The 17,515-nt window shown below is 44.1% G+C and overlaps 1 protein-coding gene across 1 annotated transcript in view; it reads right to left on the bottom strand.

The window, feature by feature from the left end:
- LOC115146011 (neuronal PAS domain-containing protein 3) overlaps positions 1-17,515 on the bottom strand; it is a 346,013-nt gene that overhangs the window by 233,896 nt on the left and 94,602 nt on the right. Inside the window, 1 exon segment of the mRNA XM_029687751.2 lies at positions 1,881-2,125. Coding sequence (XP_029543611.2) covers positions 1,881-2,125 — 245 coding nt within the window.

Raw genomic sequence — 17,515 nt, forward strand, 5'->3', positions numbered from 1 at the left:
GTTACAATCATCAGTTATTAAGTCGAAATGTCTTGTCAGAAGCCGGCTCAGTTTTCTCCCCCAGCAAATCTCCTATAATAACATATTCATGGTAACACCTACACGGGTGTGTATGTTAAGGCACAAGGCAAATTGATTGAGAGACTGGGCCTGCCAAATGAACTGGGCCGGCCATGTATCAGAAACAATATTATTCTGCTGCTGTGTGGGGCTAACCTTGATCTGTGTTGCACAAACAACCCTGAAGAGAAATGATCCTGGCCTTTCCTCTATGCTCCCTCTTCTGGTACAATAACCTAGCATATGCCCCCTCCCTCCTAACCCCTCCCTCCCTGCCATCTTACACAGTGCATTGACAAACCTGGCCCCTTTGTGTGTGTGTGTGTGTGTGTGTGTGTGTGTGTGTGTGTGTGTGTGTGTGTGACATCTGTAAACCAAGCTCTCCAGCCAGCTGTGTGTCTGGCACGCTGGGAGCTGTGGAAGCTCCGGGTCAGGTTCATCTAATGTAGCCTATTCAGAAATAACACTGATTCATGGGCAGAGGGAGATGGTCAGCCGTCTCCATTAGCTACCGGCGATGCACAGCAACAAAAAGAATGGGATCAATACGCCGCTCTTTTCAGAATGTAGTGCAAATAAAATGTGGTGAGTTAGTGATTCGATTCAGACGGGCACTATCTGTCTGTCGATAGCATGGAAGGACAGGGCACGCAGCGGAGAGAGAGAGCATTGTTCTACAGAGGTAGACAGAGGTAGGGTAGACGTCACCTTAGTGTGTGTAGTCATTCAAATATCCAAAATGTAAACGTTGGTGGTTCAATCCTCCTGGCAGCATCGTGTAATCATCTTTGATTAAATGCAAAGTGTGGGCTATAGGTCTTAGTTGTGTTAGTAGGAAATCTAGCAGGATGCTCTTACCCAAATAATTCTGCCGTATACATTTTCTCATTAAAATGCATGTGTCTTTTCAAAGGCAGACAACAATGATGCCATCTGGTGTGTGTGTGTGGTGTGTGTGTGTGTGTGTGTGTGTGTGTGTGTGTGTGTGTGTGTGTGTGTGTGTGTGTGTGTGTGTGTGTGTGTGTGTGTGTGTGTGTGTGTGTGTGTGTGTGTGTGCAGAGCAAACATTGTGCATTGACTGAACATTTCTGCAATTTACTTTAATGTTTACGGTCATTCCTACTCCAGCATACCCTTTTAAAATATACAGAGCTGTATCTCCTTTAAGTGCACTGTACAAATACCCAATTTCAAAGGCAAATTTGGTTACATTTGGATTCAGTATTGCTGCATGTACTAGGCGCAAAGCTACATTTATCAAAGTTAAATGTTTACTTTTTGAATATTTGTGACCAGACGACAGTAGCAAGAGTGCCTCATTTCCCTACCAGTCTAATATTGTGTGTAGACTGAGTACAGTAAAACGTGAAAAATTACCTTAATCCTGTCATTAACGTTGACATTTTACCTCACATAATATTTGAATTTACAGTTTCAACTTAAATGGATACTTCTGGATTTTGGCAATGAGGCCCTTTATCTACTTCCCCAGAGTCAGATGAACTGCTAGCAGATACCCATAGAATTCCAGTCATTGTGCTAATCTAGTTAGCATTGGCTCGCAAAACTACCTCTAACTTCCTTCATACTGGACACAGAGACATAAAAATGGAATCCACAAGTTCATCTGACTCTGGGGAAGTATCCAAAATCCCAAAGTATCCTTTAATGTCACAGTATTTTAATGCTCAGACAAAGAGAGATATCATCACTGTACAGTTAGTAAGTTGAGTGGACCATTGATGGAAACTGTTGGTACTGAACTAGACTGAACTGAACTAAATTGTGGGTAGTTGGACCATGGTGGAGAAGGAGCTGACCTTTGACGGAGGTGTTGGGTGGTGGGCCTTCTATGCGCAGGTTCCATGGCGGGTCCCCCTGGTTGGCGAAGTCCCTCATCTTCAGGTAGCTGATGGTGAGGCGGATGATGGAAGCCTTGTCCAACTGGCTGGTGATGGCGCCAGGCAGGGGCAGCATCTTGGCCAGCTCATAGAACTCAAAGTTCTCCTTCCCCCGCCGCGAGCGAGCTGCATCCCGGGACTTCTCCTTCCTCAGAGCCTGCAACCTGGTGGGGACAGGAGAAGAGACAGGAGTGAGGACCAGGGTTGTGTTCATTAGGGACAACACTTTTTGCAGCACTCTGAAACTAGGTGGGAGACGAGCAGAAAGTTAGGGCCTTGGTTTCGACCAGGATGAACAGAAAGGCCATACCATCATTCGAAGCCATAAGCAAGACAGCAAGCAAGCAAGACCAGGGTCAGGTTAAGTAAGGAGAAAACGTTTTGAAAAAGGGGAGGGGCTGCCTGTACTTGTCCAATTAGAACACATATTGTTCTGCATTGCAAAATGTTTTGCTAAGGTGGGACCTATTGAACATGACCCTAGTCCCTCTGTCAGCTCAGACACCTGACTGTTGTCATACTGTGGACTAAGTCTAAGCCTGTGTCCCAAATGGCACCCTAAAAAATAAATAAAGGGAAAAGGGGGGCATTTGGGAGCTAGGCTAGGTTACAGAGCTATGGGACCAACCACACCAAGTCAGTCAGTCTTGGCCGTTAGTGACTTGCTCTACTCCATTGGGAACGCTCAGCACAATTGATTCAGTCATTGGAATTTAGAAGTGGGTCGAAGTTCTGATTAGCTTTGGCCTTGGGTCTCATGAGACAGCCTGCTGAATGACTTTCAGATTGCTGCCTTTTTTTAACGTAAGACACTGCAATAGGCCCAGATAGATCTCTCTCTTTCTCTCTACAGCTGAAATAGTTTCACAAAATGAGATCATATTCAAAAAGGCCAAATACTGCACTGACCTCACTTTACACTGTCTGAGAGCTCAGTGTGATATTTCTCCTCTATATTTCTACTTCAATTGATTTATTCATGTCAGCTGCCTGAACTGGTAACAAATATACTGCAGGTGCACATTTCTCAGATGTGTCAGAATAGATGTGTTTAAAATAGTTATAATTCACTTTTTTAACTTTTTTTTACAGTATAATACAGTCCATTTTACGATATTGTACTGTGTGTCATTACACAGTAACTGCTTTGATACTGTACTTATATTACAGTGGAGTGTACTGTAATATTAAATGACATGATTTTACCTGCCACCAAGCTGTCTGTAAATGACTGTCAAATTCATGCTAACCCCTTTACAGTGTACTGTATTCAGGTATATGCTTTCAAGCCCTTTATACAGCGGTAGTAGATCACATGACCTATTGAAGGATGCATGATTGGTTATAGTCTATCGGCTTGTATCGTTCCAGTCAAACACTTCCGTCCCCTTCAGTCATTGTGTTATTTATTTCACGTCGAAGAACTCGAAGCAGTTCCATACTTCCATAACACAACTTCCAACTTTCTATGGCGTTCATCATCCCAAGCCATTTTCAATTAAGTTGCCAATAAATCACACAGGAATCTCTGGGTTCCCCACTGGCCGACACCTAGATAAAAAAAAAAAATGTAACACCACAAATGCTAAATCTGTTAGAACAGACTTGAAAGATGAGGGAAGAGAGGGTTTCTGCCCTGAAGATGAAAAATGACTGTTGGTGAAGAAAATAATTTCACATTATTTTGTCGTTTAGTTATCAGTGATTCAAGACAAAAACCAACAACATTAAGCAAACGTGAATAACAGCAAGCCAAGGCCCACCCACGCTCTGACAGTGGGTTACTACTGTATATAGATAGAGTACATAGATTCAAAAGAGGTTTGAGAAATCAATTAATGAATTTAGACATTCACAATGTCTGCAGGATTCAAATGAGAATTCCCCAAGCATCACTTCCCACAACCTTCATTCAGCCAAATAATGTCTTGTGGCTTACTAATACCATGCTCATAGTTGTCAAGATCAATTTATGTTAGCTTTTGTGTGCATCAGGAGTGTAATAGGATCATTTCATTGCCAGATACAGATGCATCCTCTGCCTTTACATCTAAGTAGCAGATTGCTGTTCTTGATCATCTCGACCGCCCCTGCAAGAAGAAAAGCACCATTTGATGGTCTGCTGCTCAGACAATATATAAAGCTAGTTGTAATGGTTGTTTGGAGGCAAAGTGCAACAGAGCAGCAGAATTTCATTTGTTCCGCAAACTTGGAAAGCATTATGTCGGCCTGCCAAATATTTCTTGATGCGCCGGGGTTGTGTGACCTTCATACAGCAGACATATTTATCATGTTCTACCAGAGTAAATGTAACACTTTTTTATTTTTTTATAAACATGAAATTAAATCATGTCGTAGTTCAACGGGAACAACCAATAGCTTTTTAAGTTCCTTTTACAAGACAGGGATGAGGTCACTAACTTCTGGCTGGATTTGGTTCTGGTTCTGAGGTCATGACCCCGTCTATGTTCCACATCAAATACTGTACTCCAGACGTGGCAACTCTATTTTGATTACCGTAAACAAATGTAATAACAATAAATTAAAATATCTGCAATGACCCGTCCTTTCTCAGGTAATCACTTTCTTGAGTTGGTGACCAGCACCCTCGCTGCTCTGGCCCCCCAATGGTGGAACAAACTCCCTCACGACGCCAGGACAGCGGAGTCAATCACCACCTTCCGGAGACACCTGAAACCCCACCTCTTTCAGGAATACCTAGGATAGGATAAAGTAATCCTTCTCACCCCCCTTAAAAGATTTAGATGCACTATTGTAAAGTGGCTGTTCCACTGGATGTCTTAAGGTGAACGCACCAATTTGTAAGTCGCTCTGGATAAGAGCGTCTGCTAAATGACTTAAATGTAAATGTAATGTAAATGTAATGTAAATGTACACACTATAAGAATATAAATCACATAATAATGATGAACTATTATATAGATCTTTTTTTTTATTCTGCAACATGCAGATGACCTCACAGTCTGTATTTTACAATTCTCCACACACTGAACTACTGCATTAATACCGTTCTCACATTGCAATCCCAGAGAGGTCACCATGCTGCTCCCACTAGGGTGTTAGGTGCCCGTGCTTAAAAAGAGACCAGCGGTAGGGAGCACAAGCAGAACAGCTTCACAATCTGTCATTCCCATTGAGTCCCAGAAAAGCCTAGTTATTATTGTGTAGAGAGAGAGAGAGAGACATCTCCATCACCTACACTACAGTCACCATCCACAACGGTGGCACAACCCCAACACATTCTTTTGCACCATTTTCAAATGACTCTCTGTATACTCTGAATCACACAAACCCACAGCCACACACAAATCTCAATGACATCATGGAGAGAGAAAAAAACATACTGGTTGGTAAGTGTTTACTTGAAAATAGAATGCCTATGGCCCACACGGTGAAATGCCAGTGGGGAAATCAACCAATGTGAGGGGTGTCTGATAGGGATCTGTGTGTAGGAACAGAGAGCCGCATTGTGTTCACACTTCCTGCTTTCCCTCGTCTGCAAGAGAACTCCAGAGTACAGTTAGTATTGTAAAAATGGAAAAGACTTGTGAGAAGTCGAGATTAGAGATATGAAATGTACACAGAACAGGACATTTCTTTACTCACAGTAACAGGGCTCCAAACCAGAGAGGGAGTCATCAGCATCCATTTGAAGTCAATTAGCTTTGACTTATATACTGACGGGGTAACTTCAAGTATAATAATAACATGATTATAATAATAACCAGACAACACGTACTGCAAATAAAGCATGAGTCGCTTTTAATGTTTTAATGAACTAGAAGATGGCAACTTACGGTAACTAATGTCTTTCTCAGGAAAACTCATAAGATATCTGCAGACGTGGTTGTGCAGCAAACAACAATAAAACAGCCACAGGGTCATTGGCCAATTAAATGAATGGACATCTTGAATGGAGGTGACACACCTTGGTGAGCCTGCTGTCTAAGATATCACTCTATGTAGCCAATCAGCGAACCACCCACCATTCAACTTTTGAAGGCAAGGAGAATACATCAAGCGGCCGAAACTTGTGTGCAAATGATCATTTAGGATTGAAGTAATTGGTTTCATCAGTGTTGAAAAGGCAGCCAGAGCAAAATGCCACTTTAGATTAGGGCCCTCCTCCTGAAGAAATGGATGACACCACTGATCGGGGGACTAAATGCCAAAACTAATCAATTGCTTTTGTGACTCTGGCTCTCCATGCAGCAGTAAAAAGAGAGGGTGCACTAGGTTCTCTTTCTCATTATAGAAAATGCTATCTCCTTAGTAACATAATTTAACTTCTCATCAACTTGGTCACACTGTGTCATCAAACCTGTCCAAACCCCCGGCAGACAATGAGGGGTTATGAAAAACAACCTTGTTCGGGGTTAGGCCCCATTTATAAATACCACCAAGACTGGACAACACCAGGGCCCATATTCACTAAACATATCAGAGTAGGAGTGCTGATCTAGGATCAGCTTATCCTTTTAGATCATAATTAATATGATTACATAGGCAGGGGAGACCTGATCTTAGATCAGGACTTCCACTCTGATGGTTTTTGAAGACCCCAAGGACATGCATGCATTTGTACTGTAGCATTGTACACTACACTAACATGTTCACAACATTTATCCACTATTTAAATGAGACGGTCAAACAAAAATCCGAAGCAGATGTACAATATCACAGGTGTTCATCAACACGTACAGTACTATAAGGAGAAATACATTCGTACGAAATTCATAAGATTCAGTGATGGTGTGACATCTATCTTTTCAGTGAGTTGGAACACCACCATTCTGTTAAAGGAAAACTCCACCCAAAAACTAACTTTTGGTATTTGTTTCATTAGTCCACTGTTGATAAAGTCCCAAAATGTTTTGCATGTCAGCAATCAAGATAAAAAACGAAACGTCCCTTTTAAGGACCCTGTCTTTCAAAGATAATTCGTAAAAATCCAAGTAACTTCATAGATCTTCATTGTAAAGGCTTTAAACACTGTTTCCCAGGCTTGTTCAATGAATCATAAACAATTAATGAACATGCACCTGTGGAACGGTCATTAAGACACTAACAGCTTACAGACGGTAGGCAATTAAGGTCAGTTATGAAAACTTAGGACACTAAAGAGGCCTTTCTACTGACTCTGAAAAACACCAAAAGAAAGATGCCCAGGTTCCCTGCTCATCTGTGTGAACGTGCTTTAGGCATGCTGCAAGGAGGCATGAGAACTGCAAATGTGGCCAGGGCAATAAATTGCAATGTCCGTACTGTTAGACGCCTAAGACAGTGCTACAGGGACACAGGACTGACAGCTGATCGTCCTGGCAGTGGCTGACCATGTGTAACAACACCTGGACAGGATCAGTACATCCGAACATCACACCTGCGGGACAGGTACAGGATGGCAACAACAACTGCCCGAGTTACACCAGGAACGCACAATCCCTCCATCAGTGCTCAGACTGTCCGCAATAGGCTGAGAGAGGCTGGACTGAGGGCTTGTAGGCCTGTTGTAAGGCAGGTCCTCACCAGACATCACTGGCAACAACGTCGCCTATGCACAAACCCACTGTCGCTGGACCAGATAGGACTGGCAAAAGGTGCTCTTCACTGACGAGTCGCGATTTTGTCTCACCAGGGGTGATGGTCGGATTCGCGTTTATCGTCGAAGGAATGAGCGTAACACCGAGGCCTGTACTCTGGAGCGGGATCGATTTGGAGGGTCCATCATGATCTGGGGCAGTGTGGCACAGCATCATCGGACTGAGATTGTTGTCATTGCAGGCAATCTCAGCACTGTGCGTTACAGGGAAGACATCCTCCTCCCTCATGTGGTACCCTTCCTGACATGACCCTCCAGCATGACAATGCCACCAGCCATACTACTCATCTTGTGCTTGATTTCCTGCAAGACAGGAATGTCAGTGTTCTGCCATGGCCAGCGAAGAGCCCGGATCTCAATCCCATTGAGCATGTCTGGGACCTGTTGGATCGGAGGGTGAGGGCTAAGGCCATTCCCCCCAGAAACGTCCGGGAACTTGCAGGTGCCTTGGTGGAAGAGTGGGGTACATCTCACAGCAAGGACTGGCAAATATAGTGCAGTCCATGAGGAGGAGATGCACTGCAGTACTTAATGCAGCTGGTGGCCACACCAGATACTGACTGTTACTTTGACCCTCCTTTTGTTCAGGGACACGTTATTCAATTTCTGTTAGTCACATGTCTGTGGAACTTGTTCATTTTATGTCTCAGTTGTTGAATCTTATGTTCATACAAATATTTACACATGTTAAGTTTGCTGAAAATAAACGCAGTTGACAGTGAGAGGACGTTTATATAACTTTCAAAATACAGAAATACAGACGGTATGATGCATTTTGTTTCATATGGTGTTGAGTTTTCCATTATATGAGTTTTCCATTATATATTACATTATATCAGCTATATTTCTGTATTTTGAAAGTGATATATCTTGAAAACCTGATTGCTGACATGCTAAACATGTTGGGACTATATCAACAATGGACTAATGAAACCAATACCAATATACCAAATACCGTTTTTGGGTGGAATTTTCCTTTAACTCCATTAAACAGTGTTCTCTATCTCTTTGGTTAACGCTAACTGTTCATCATTGTATTGGAAGGTTGTTTCTCCCTTTTAATACCATGTAAGGTCTGTCTGCACATCAGACTATCCTATCAGTCTGTGAAGGGGATGGCCTATTGCCACGGATGTCCATTGTCCTTATTAAGGTTGCCATTATGCTCTGTGTCTTAGGTGACATTGATGTCCTCAGAGCTGTCTGTCTGTGTGTGTGTGTTTTCATGTGTGTGTGTGTGTGTGTGTGTGTGTGTGTGTGTGTGTGTGTGTGTGTGTGTGTGTGTGTGTGTGTGTGTGTGTGTGTGTGTGTGTGTGATTTGTGTGTGCAAGTGTGGTGCCTGTTTCATAGCTAAATGCACAACGGGAGTAACTGTATCGGGTGCATGATAATACAGCACTTGAAGTTCAAACAGTAGTGTTTAAACTATAAAGGCAATTGTGAATGTTATTGAACAGGCTTCTGTCACAGTGGGTCTAGTAAGGTTGTTGCTGGACCAACACAGTGCCACACTAACAACCATTGTAGCACCAAGGCTGTAGAAGCTCATCTCATACATTGAACCAACTGCATCTATTATTGTTAGGCTTTGTGGCCAACACTCATAAATTATTACCCGGAAATTCAATGAAAGAACAAATAAAAACCTGTTGATTGAGTAAATTGGAATACTTAAGAGGCAATTAAAAAAGAAAAAGAATAAAAGGTGGACAAAAAAAGACATTAATCTGCACTCGTTTTCATTTTGCTGCTTTCATTCTTTCTGTTGTTGTTGTTGCTGCTGTTGTTGTTGTTTTTCTACCTCTCGCTGTGGTATTGATACCATTAAATGAAATACCTGCTGTAACACAAAGGAGGGAACATAAAGATGAGGAGAGAGACAGAGAGAGAGGCTTATGAAAAGAGAAGAGAGAGAGGCAGGCCAAGGCATTAATCAGCCATCTTGCTACATATTGATTCAACTACAATGATGCGGTCATTTGGAGAAATAATAGCCAGCAAATTATGCAGGATGAAACCCTGCTGTTAATGAATGAGAATAATCCCCCTTTGTACTGAAAAACCCACCACCCACAGCTCGGAGGCTAGGAAATCTGCTAGGTGGAGGAGTGGGCCTGCCAGGCTGCTGTGATTACCAGCGGTAGGGGAAACACTGAGAGGAGAGCTACCATTGTCCTCCCTTGCGCTCAGAAGGTCAGTGTGTGTGTGTGTGTGTGTGCTCAGAGGGTCAGGGTCTGTATGGCTCTTCTCAGGGTGGTCATCCGGACGCCTGGCTGCTCCATCAGGCTCACAGCAGCGAGACTGAGGCTTATTTCACTGTTTCTTGAAGGATGATGCAGAATGGACATGAATATAGACACTGGAGGAGACAGTATTTATGGAGGAAACAAGGCCTCATACTGAGACAGATTGCTTATCCTTATCCTTTAATTTACATTCTATCATTAGGGATGGGCCAGACACGTACTATAGACCACAGGAGGCTGCTGAAGGGAGGACGGCTCATAGTAATGGCTGGAATGGAGTGAAACTATTTCCACTCTTTTTCTTCTAACTGCAGTGTTGGGAGTGGGCTCGCGGGTAAGAATATCACGGTAAAGTCTACACCTGTTGTATTCGGCGCATGTGACCGATAACACTTGACCAATAACACCATTCCATTTATTCTGTTCCAGCCATTACTATGAGCCTGTCCTCCCCAAATGAAGGTGCCACCAGCCCTCTGTGGTATACACAAACGGATATACGTGCAAACACGCAGTCACACACACGTTTGCATGGGAGGAGAAGATGAGATTTTAACTTGCTTCCTACAACCAAACATGCACCACAATAAATCATTTTTGGCCATGACATTTTTTTGCTCTTTTGATTCAAAGCCCAAATAACATAACCTTTTCTTTCAGGCTATGCAAAGCTACTCTGATTCTAAATCAACAGTGGCTATGCAGCCGGGTGTAAAGTCTTAATAGCTCCAGCACCCCACTTCCCTGCATATCTTCATTACAGTGGGAATCGTCTTATTGTTGGATTAAACTTAACGCATACGACTAAACACACACAGCCACATCATGAAATAACCCACCTAGCAACAAGCTGTTTGGACAAGGGATTGGTTCCATTTCAAGTCCAAAATCAATCCCTCAACATAGGAAAAGAGACAGAAAACCGAGTGCATAAAAGCAGTAAATCAGATTCACTCAAGGAATGAAGTACAAACGTATTGATTCATTTATACAGAGCGACTCAGTTGTTATGACCGTGGTATAAACACACGCACATCAAGTTATTAAACCACACTGACAACAAAAGCAACACATCTCAGTAACAGACGTAACAGGTGGTACTGTTTTAACACAGAACAGTTTAAACTCACAGAGCCCCCTCAGGGGTTTAGTGTGTGAATATCAACCTTTTAAGTCAATAGTGTAATCTCTCATCGGGTGTGGTTGTATAATGTGCAGGTGTGTGTGTGTGTGTGTGTGTGTGTGTGAGCATGCGTGTGTGTGCTTATGGTGTAGAGCTGTCCTGTGTTCTGCCTGCTTGAGACCCGCAGGTTGTAGACAGAGAGGGCAGACTGAGAAGACAGTTGTCAATGGCCAAGGTCACCAGGCTGCCTGTACAGACTGGGGATGGTGGGTGCATCCCAAATGGCACACTATGCTCTATGGACCCTGGTCAAAAGTAGTGCACTATATAGGGAATAGGGTGCCATTTGGGAAGGATAGGGACCCTGTTTCCCAGTGCGCTCCAATCTCCCCCACCACAGAGTTGTCCTGTATGTACCCACGAACAAGGAGAGGGAGGGTGGCAGCTTCAATGTACACAACACACACACACACACACACACACACAAGCATAGACATAGGTACACACACACACACACACACACCAAATATGAAATGCTAGTGGAGCGTGTCCATAAAATAAAAAGGAATTGCGTCTGGGGACTGAAACCAGAATCAGATATTACCTGCTGTCTTGATTAATAGTCTCTCTCCTGTATGCTTTTAATTTAAAGCCCCCCAGCACTCTCTCTCTCTCTCTCTCCTCTGTGGAAAAATGATTATGTCCCAAATGGCACCCTATTCCCTAGAGGCCCTGGTCAAAACTAGTGCACGATGTAGGGATTAGGGTGCCATTTGGAACGTAAGCAATAACTTCTCTATTTTTACGATGGACTCATCCAAACCTGGATGTGGGACTGGGGGGCCCAGCAATACATTTTAGTTTCAATTTGCATTGCAATGTTTTTAAATTCATATCTGACTTTAATTTGCTGCGGATATGGTTGTTTGCATTTACCTCAAGCATGGAAAACTGGTACTGGTCTGCAGTACAGGGACACTGATTGTTACATACTGTATAAAATAGGAATAAACAAATGTTACTAGCGCTAATCAGAGGCATATGTGGCTTGCAGCCTTGCACACCGGAACCAGACATATCCATAATGACTAGCAGCAGATGTGTGGTGAGAGCCACTGTAATGGTGGTGGTGAGGGGCAGGGATGATGAAATCTTGATAGCCACAATGGTTGATGGCCAAAACTCGGAAAGCCCTGAGGTTAGAGAGGTGAGCCAGTGACCGAAGGGTTGCCAGTTTGAATCCCAGGGCTTATTTGGAAAAACAGTGGGGAGTGAGGAGAGTTGCTGGTATCAGAAGGTCGTCTTCTGGTTCTTGGCTGTCTGCAGTGATGTGGTGTCTTCTGTTTGCCCAACTGGTTAGTCTGCAGTGATGTGGTGTCTTCTGTTTGCCCAACTGGTTAGTCTGCAGTGATGTGGTGTCTTCTGTTTGCCCAACTGGTTAGTCTGCAGTGATATGATGTCTTCTGTTTGCCCACCTGGTTAGTCTGCAGTGATGTGGTGTCTTCTGTTTGCCCAACTGGTTAGTCTGCAGTGATGTGGTGTCTTCTGTTTGCCCAACTGGTTAGTCTGCAGTGATGTGGTGTCTTCTGTTTGCCCAACTGGTTAGTCTGCAGTGATATGATGTCTTCTGTTTGCCCACCTGGTTAGTCTGCAGTGATGTGGTGTCTTCTGTTTGCCCAACTGGTTAGTCTGCAGTGATGTGGTGTCTTCTGTTTGCCCAACTGGTTAGTCTGCAGTGATGTGGTGTCTTCTGTTTGCCCAACTGGTTAGTCTGCAGTGATCTGGTGTCTTCTGTTTGCCCACCTGGTTAGTCTGCAGTGATCTGGTGTCTTCTGTTTGTCCACCTGGTTAGTCTGCAGTGATGTGGTGTCTTCTGTTTGCCCAACTGGTTAGTCTGCAGTGATGTGGTGTCTTCTGTTTGCCCAACTGGTTAGTCTGCAGTGATATGATGTCTTCTGTTTGCCCACCTGGTTAGTCTGCAGTGATGTGGTGTCTTCTGTTTGCCCAACTGGTTAGTCTGCAGTGATGTGGTGTCTTCTGTTTGCCCAACTGGTTAGTCTGCAGTGATCTGGTGTCTTCTGTTTGCCCACCTGGTTAGTCTGCAGTGATCTGGTGTCTTCTGTTTGCCCAACTGGTTAGTCTGCAGTAATCTGGTGTCTTCTGTTTGTCCACCTGGTTAGTCTGCAGTGATCTGGTGTCTTCTGTTTGCCCACCTGGTTAGTCTGCAGTGATATGGTGTCTTCTGTTTGTCCAACTGGTTAGTCTGCAGTGATCTGGTGTCTTCTGTTTGCCCAACTGGTTAGTCTGCAGTAATCTGGTGTCTTCTGTTTGTCCACCTGGTTAGTCTGCAGTGATGTGGTGTCTTCTGTTTGTCCACCTGGTTAGTCTGCAGTGATCTGGTGTCTTCTGTTTGCCCAACTGGTTAGTCTGCAGTGATCTGGTGTCTTCTGTTTGCCCAACTGGTTAGTCTGCAGTGATGTGGTGTCTTTTTTTGCCCACCTGGTTAGTCTGCAGTGATCTGGTGTCTTCTGTTTGCCCACCTGGTTAGTCTGCAGTGATGTGGTGTCTTCTGTTTGCCCAACTGGTTAGTCTGCAGTGATGTGGTGTCTTCTGTTTGCCCAACTGGTTAGTCTGCAGTGATCTGGTGTCTTCTGTTTGCCCACCTGGTTAGTATGCAGTGATGTGGTGTCTTCTGTTTGCCCACCTGGTTAGTCTGCAGTGATGTGGTGTCTTCTGTTTGCCCAACTGGTTGGTCTGCAGTGATGTGGCATCAAGAGGCTTAGTACAGAGTGACTGCGGCTCCGCCCGCTCAGTGGATCCATCGCCACAGCGGGCGAGGCAAATCCCGTTAGCTGTGAATAAAGCCATTCGGGCCAGCTACAGGTAAGCCTGACGCAATGCGATTACATGGCAAGTGCAGTGGCTGAAAGCCCCAGCGCCAACACAATACCCTCAGTCAGCCTTCTTCATTTCTGCCATACCATTCCATTAATGGAAATCCTGTTAAAAGGTGTGACACACCAATTTTTAAATCCCAAATGGCAACCTAGTTCCTTTATAGTGTAATAATTTAGACCAGATCCTTAAACACCCTGCTCAGAAGTAGTGCACCATATAGGCAATAGGGTGCCACTTGGGATGCAGAACATGTGGAGAAAGAAAGAGAGGATTGTGGGAGATTTAAAGGATTCTGGGTAATGTTGAGTTAATTCACCATATCAACATCAAGTTATGATCAATGGTAAAATTATTTGGATGTAGCTATATAACAGCTCCCGTATGTCTGGCTGACAGACAGTTTCTTGATCACAAATACAAAGCTAAGCTAAGCAATGTCTCTTTAATAACAACAAGTAGACAGTTATTAAATCCTCTTTGTGGGAACAGGAGGGAGGGAGCAGAGCAGGGTAGAGGAGAGTAGAGGTTTTTTCACTGTTCAGCAGGCCAGGGTTAGTCTAGTTGACTCTTTTGAGCATGATGGATCATTCTCTTATTTAGCAGGGTCATTCTTTCATCTCTATCTCTAAGACTGCATCTCACTCCCGAGTGGCACTGCATCGCAGTGTTGAGGTGTCACTACAGCCTGGGGTACGATCCCAGGCTGTGTTACAGCCGGCCGTGACCGGGAGTCCTATAGGGCGGTGCACAATTGGCCCAGTGTCGTCCCAGTTAGGGAGGGTTTGGCCGGGGTCTTTCCAATGCTCATCGCGCTCTAGTGACTCCTTGTGGCAGGCCGGGCACCTGCAAGCTGACACCAGTCGTTAATTGAACAGCGTTTCCTGGCTTCCGGGTTAAGCGATCAGGTGTTAAGAAGCAACGTGGTTTGGCGGGTCATGTTGACCTTTGCCTCTCCCGAGCCCGTTAGGGAGTTACAGCAATGAAACAAGATCGCAACTACCAATTGGATATCACAAAAATGGGGGTAACATTTTTTAAAATAAAAGACTGCACCTCAAATGGCACCCTACTCCCTATATAGTGCACTACTTTTGTGGCATTGGGCCCTTTTCAAAAGTGGTGCACTATATAGGGAATAGGGTGCCATTTGGACCGTATGCTAAGAGAGGGATATCCAAAGACAGAGAACAAGAGCTACTCAGCAACATTCATCACAATAACAACATACCTTGCATTACACCTGGGATGAAAACACGTACATTTGCTCAACTTACCCCAAGGCAAATATTTGGACTATATTAGCCCAAACAAGCATGCACTTTCATGCTAGGTTTAGGACCTCATATTGAAGCTTATAGAGACCCCAACTGATGTATAGAACAATCTTTGGTTTAGATACAAGCCTCATGAAACCTCGAACACAAAACATTTACTTGACCTGGCCAGTTGTTTTGGACCGAACGTACCCCTTTTTCCACCAGGTTTCTTCATTCACAGACTCCATGAAATGATGACCTCTTCCTAAATATTTGGCCACATTAACTCTGTCTATGGTTTCCTAGAAACAAGGGTGATTGAACGTACCCTCCCGTACCGCTCTCCGCATTTCTCATGGTGTCAAAACTATATGGAAACACAAACACAAACCCCCATACAAAACAAAAACACAATTCTATTTGTAATGTGTCTGTAACGAGGTATTTTTGCTTCAGAAGATGAATAACTAACAAGGAGATAAAAGTCATAACAAAGCTTGGGAAATCTGTAACAATATTGCCTATCTCACAAATCCGTGTGTTTATGAATCAAAAACGCCTCATATATTCTGCTGTCTGTCTGTGTATGACGTCAATCTATACTCTCCAGTATCTCACCAGCCAACCAACCACATCAAAACCCTTCAAAGCTGCTCTCAACAGCCCGCCACATAGATTTCCCCCACTTCCCTTCCCAAAATGGTTTATTGAGTCTCCCAGCCAGCCAGCCAAGGCGGTGCGAGGGGAGCCAGGTAGCTATAAAGAGACAGATAAGAGATGCGTTGGAGAGAGGAGAGAGAGAGAGAGAGAGAGAGAGAGAGAGAGAGAGAGAGAGAGAGAGAATCAGAGAGAGAGAGAGAATCAGAGAGAGAGAGAGCGGGAGAGGGAGGGAGAGAGACAGAGGCTCAGAAGGGGGCGACGGCTCCTTGACGAGCGCTCATCATCTCCTCTACCTTCCCCTGAACCTGATCTGTCCCAGTAATCGCTCGCTTCAATCAGAAGAAGAAAAAAAATCTATAGTTCAATGGTAATTTTCTCTCCTCTCCTCCACTCCTCAATCCGCCCCTGTCTGTCTGTGTCTGGGCCAGGCACCTGCTGAAGCCTCTGAGGTGGAACGGCTCAATATTAGCTCTGAAATTAGCAGCAGTCCCTTGTTAAAGACTTGGCACACTGTGAGCAGGGATAGACACTGTTAATGGCATAAAAGCCCTCATCACCTGGGAGCCACACAATTACTTGAGCCAGCCTCTCTCTCTTTTCTCTCTCCCCCTCTCTCTCTATCCCGGCCCTGTATCCTTGAGACAGCTTACTCCTCTCCTCACTGGCCACCAACCAAAACGGAGGAGACAGAGAGCGAGATCTCTCCCGTGACAGCCCCCTGCGCCTCTCTAAACCCCATTTAAAGGAAAAGCAGCATTCAATTGAACCGCTAAATCGCTGTTAATGAATTTTGGGGGCTTTTAGGGTGAAAATCGGTGAAAATCAGGTCTGATAACATTATTGTGATTTAAAGGTGTAGTAGGGGTAAACTCACTCACAAACAAACAGTAAATGTCTTTAGAAAACTAAATCAAAGTGTGCATTTTTAATAATGATACTTGACATAGTACATATACTTAGGTTATTACTTAGGCAAATGTAATCCATAACTCAGACAGGCTTTAATATGGCAGACTGAGTCCCCGCGCTTCTGAAGTTCAATATAATATTTATGATGCTACTTTACTTATTAAGGAGACTGAATATAAGAGAGGAATAAAAAGGAAGTAGCCTTGTAGCTATGACAGTAGCATATTTTTAATACAGTATGTACAATAGAGTAAGTATCCTCTCACTATCACAATGTCCCCTTCTCTCTGCAGTATCCTCAACATGGGCTGTGAACTTTATTAGCCGTATCTCTCCACAGTCCAAACTGCTTTCCTGTATGGCTACTTCTCCAACATCTTAAAACTAAGGCTGTACAGGTCATTGGCTACAAGGCTACACTTCCTGTGTCTCTAGGCCAAGTCTGTACAAGCTGATATTACATTACATCTCCACGCTGTACACTACAGGCCAGGGGTGAACCCAGAGTCACATGTGAGGCCCCGCCGCCTCTCTGCAGCCATCGCCCTGATAACAAGCAGCATGGTGAGCATATCAGGGCCACCCTGCACTGAGACCTACTGTAGGGTTGGGATGGTGGGGTGGGAACCAAGAGCAGCATCGCTAGCCTTCCTCACAAACTACACTGAACAAAAATATAAACGCAACATGGAAAGTGTTGGTCCCATGTTTCATGAGCTGAAATAAAAGAAACCAGAAATGTTCCATATGCACAAAAAGCGAATTTCTCTCAAATTTGCTACACACATTTGTTTACATCTCTGAGAATTTCTCCTTTGCCAAGACTTGTGTGGCATATCAAG

This window comes from Oncorhynchus nerka, linkage group LG18 (assembly GCF_034236695.1).
Source record: "Oncorhynchus nerka isolate Pitt River linkage group LG18, Oner_Uvic_2.0, whole genome shotgun sequence".
Taxonomy (NCBI): domain Eukaryota; kingdom Metazoa; phylum Chordata; class Actinopteri; order Salmoniformes; family Salmonidae; genus Oncorhynchus; species Oncorhynchus nerka.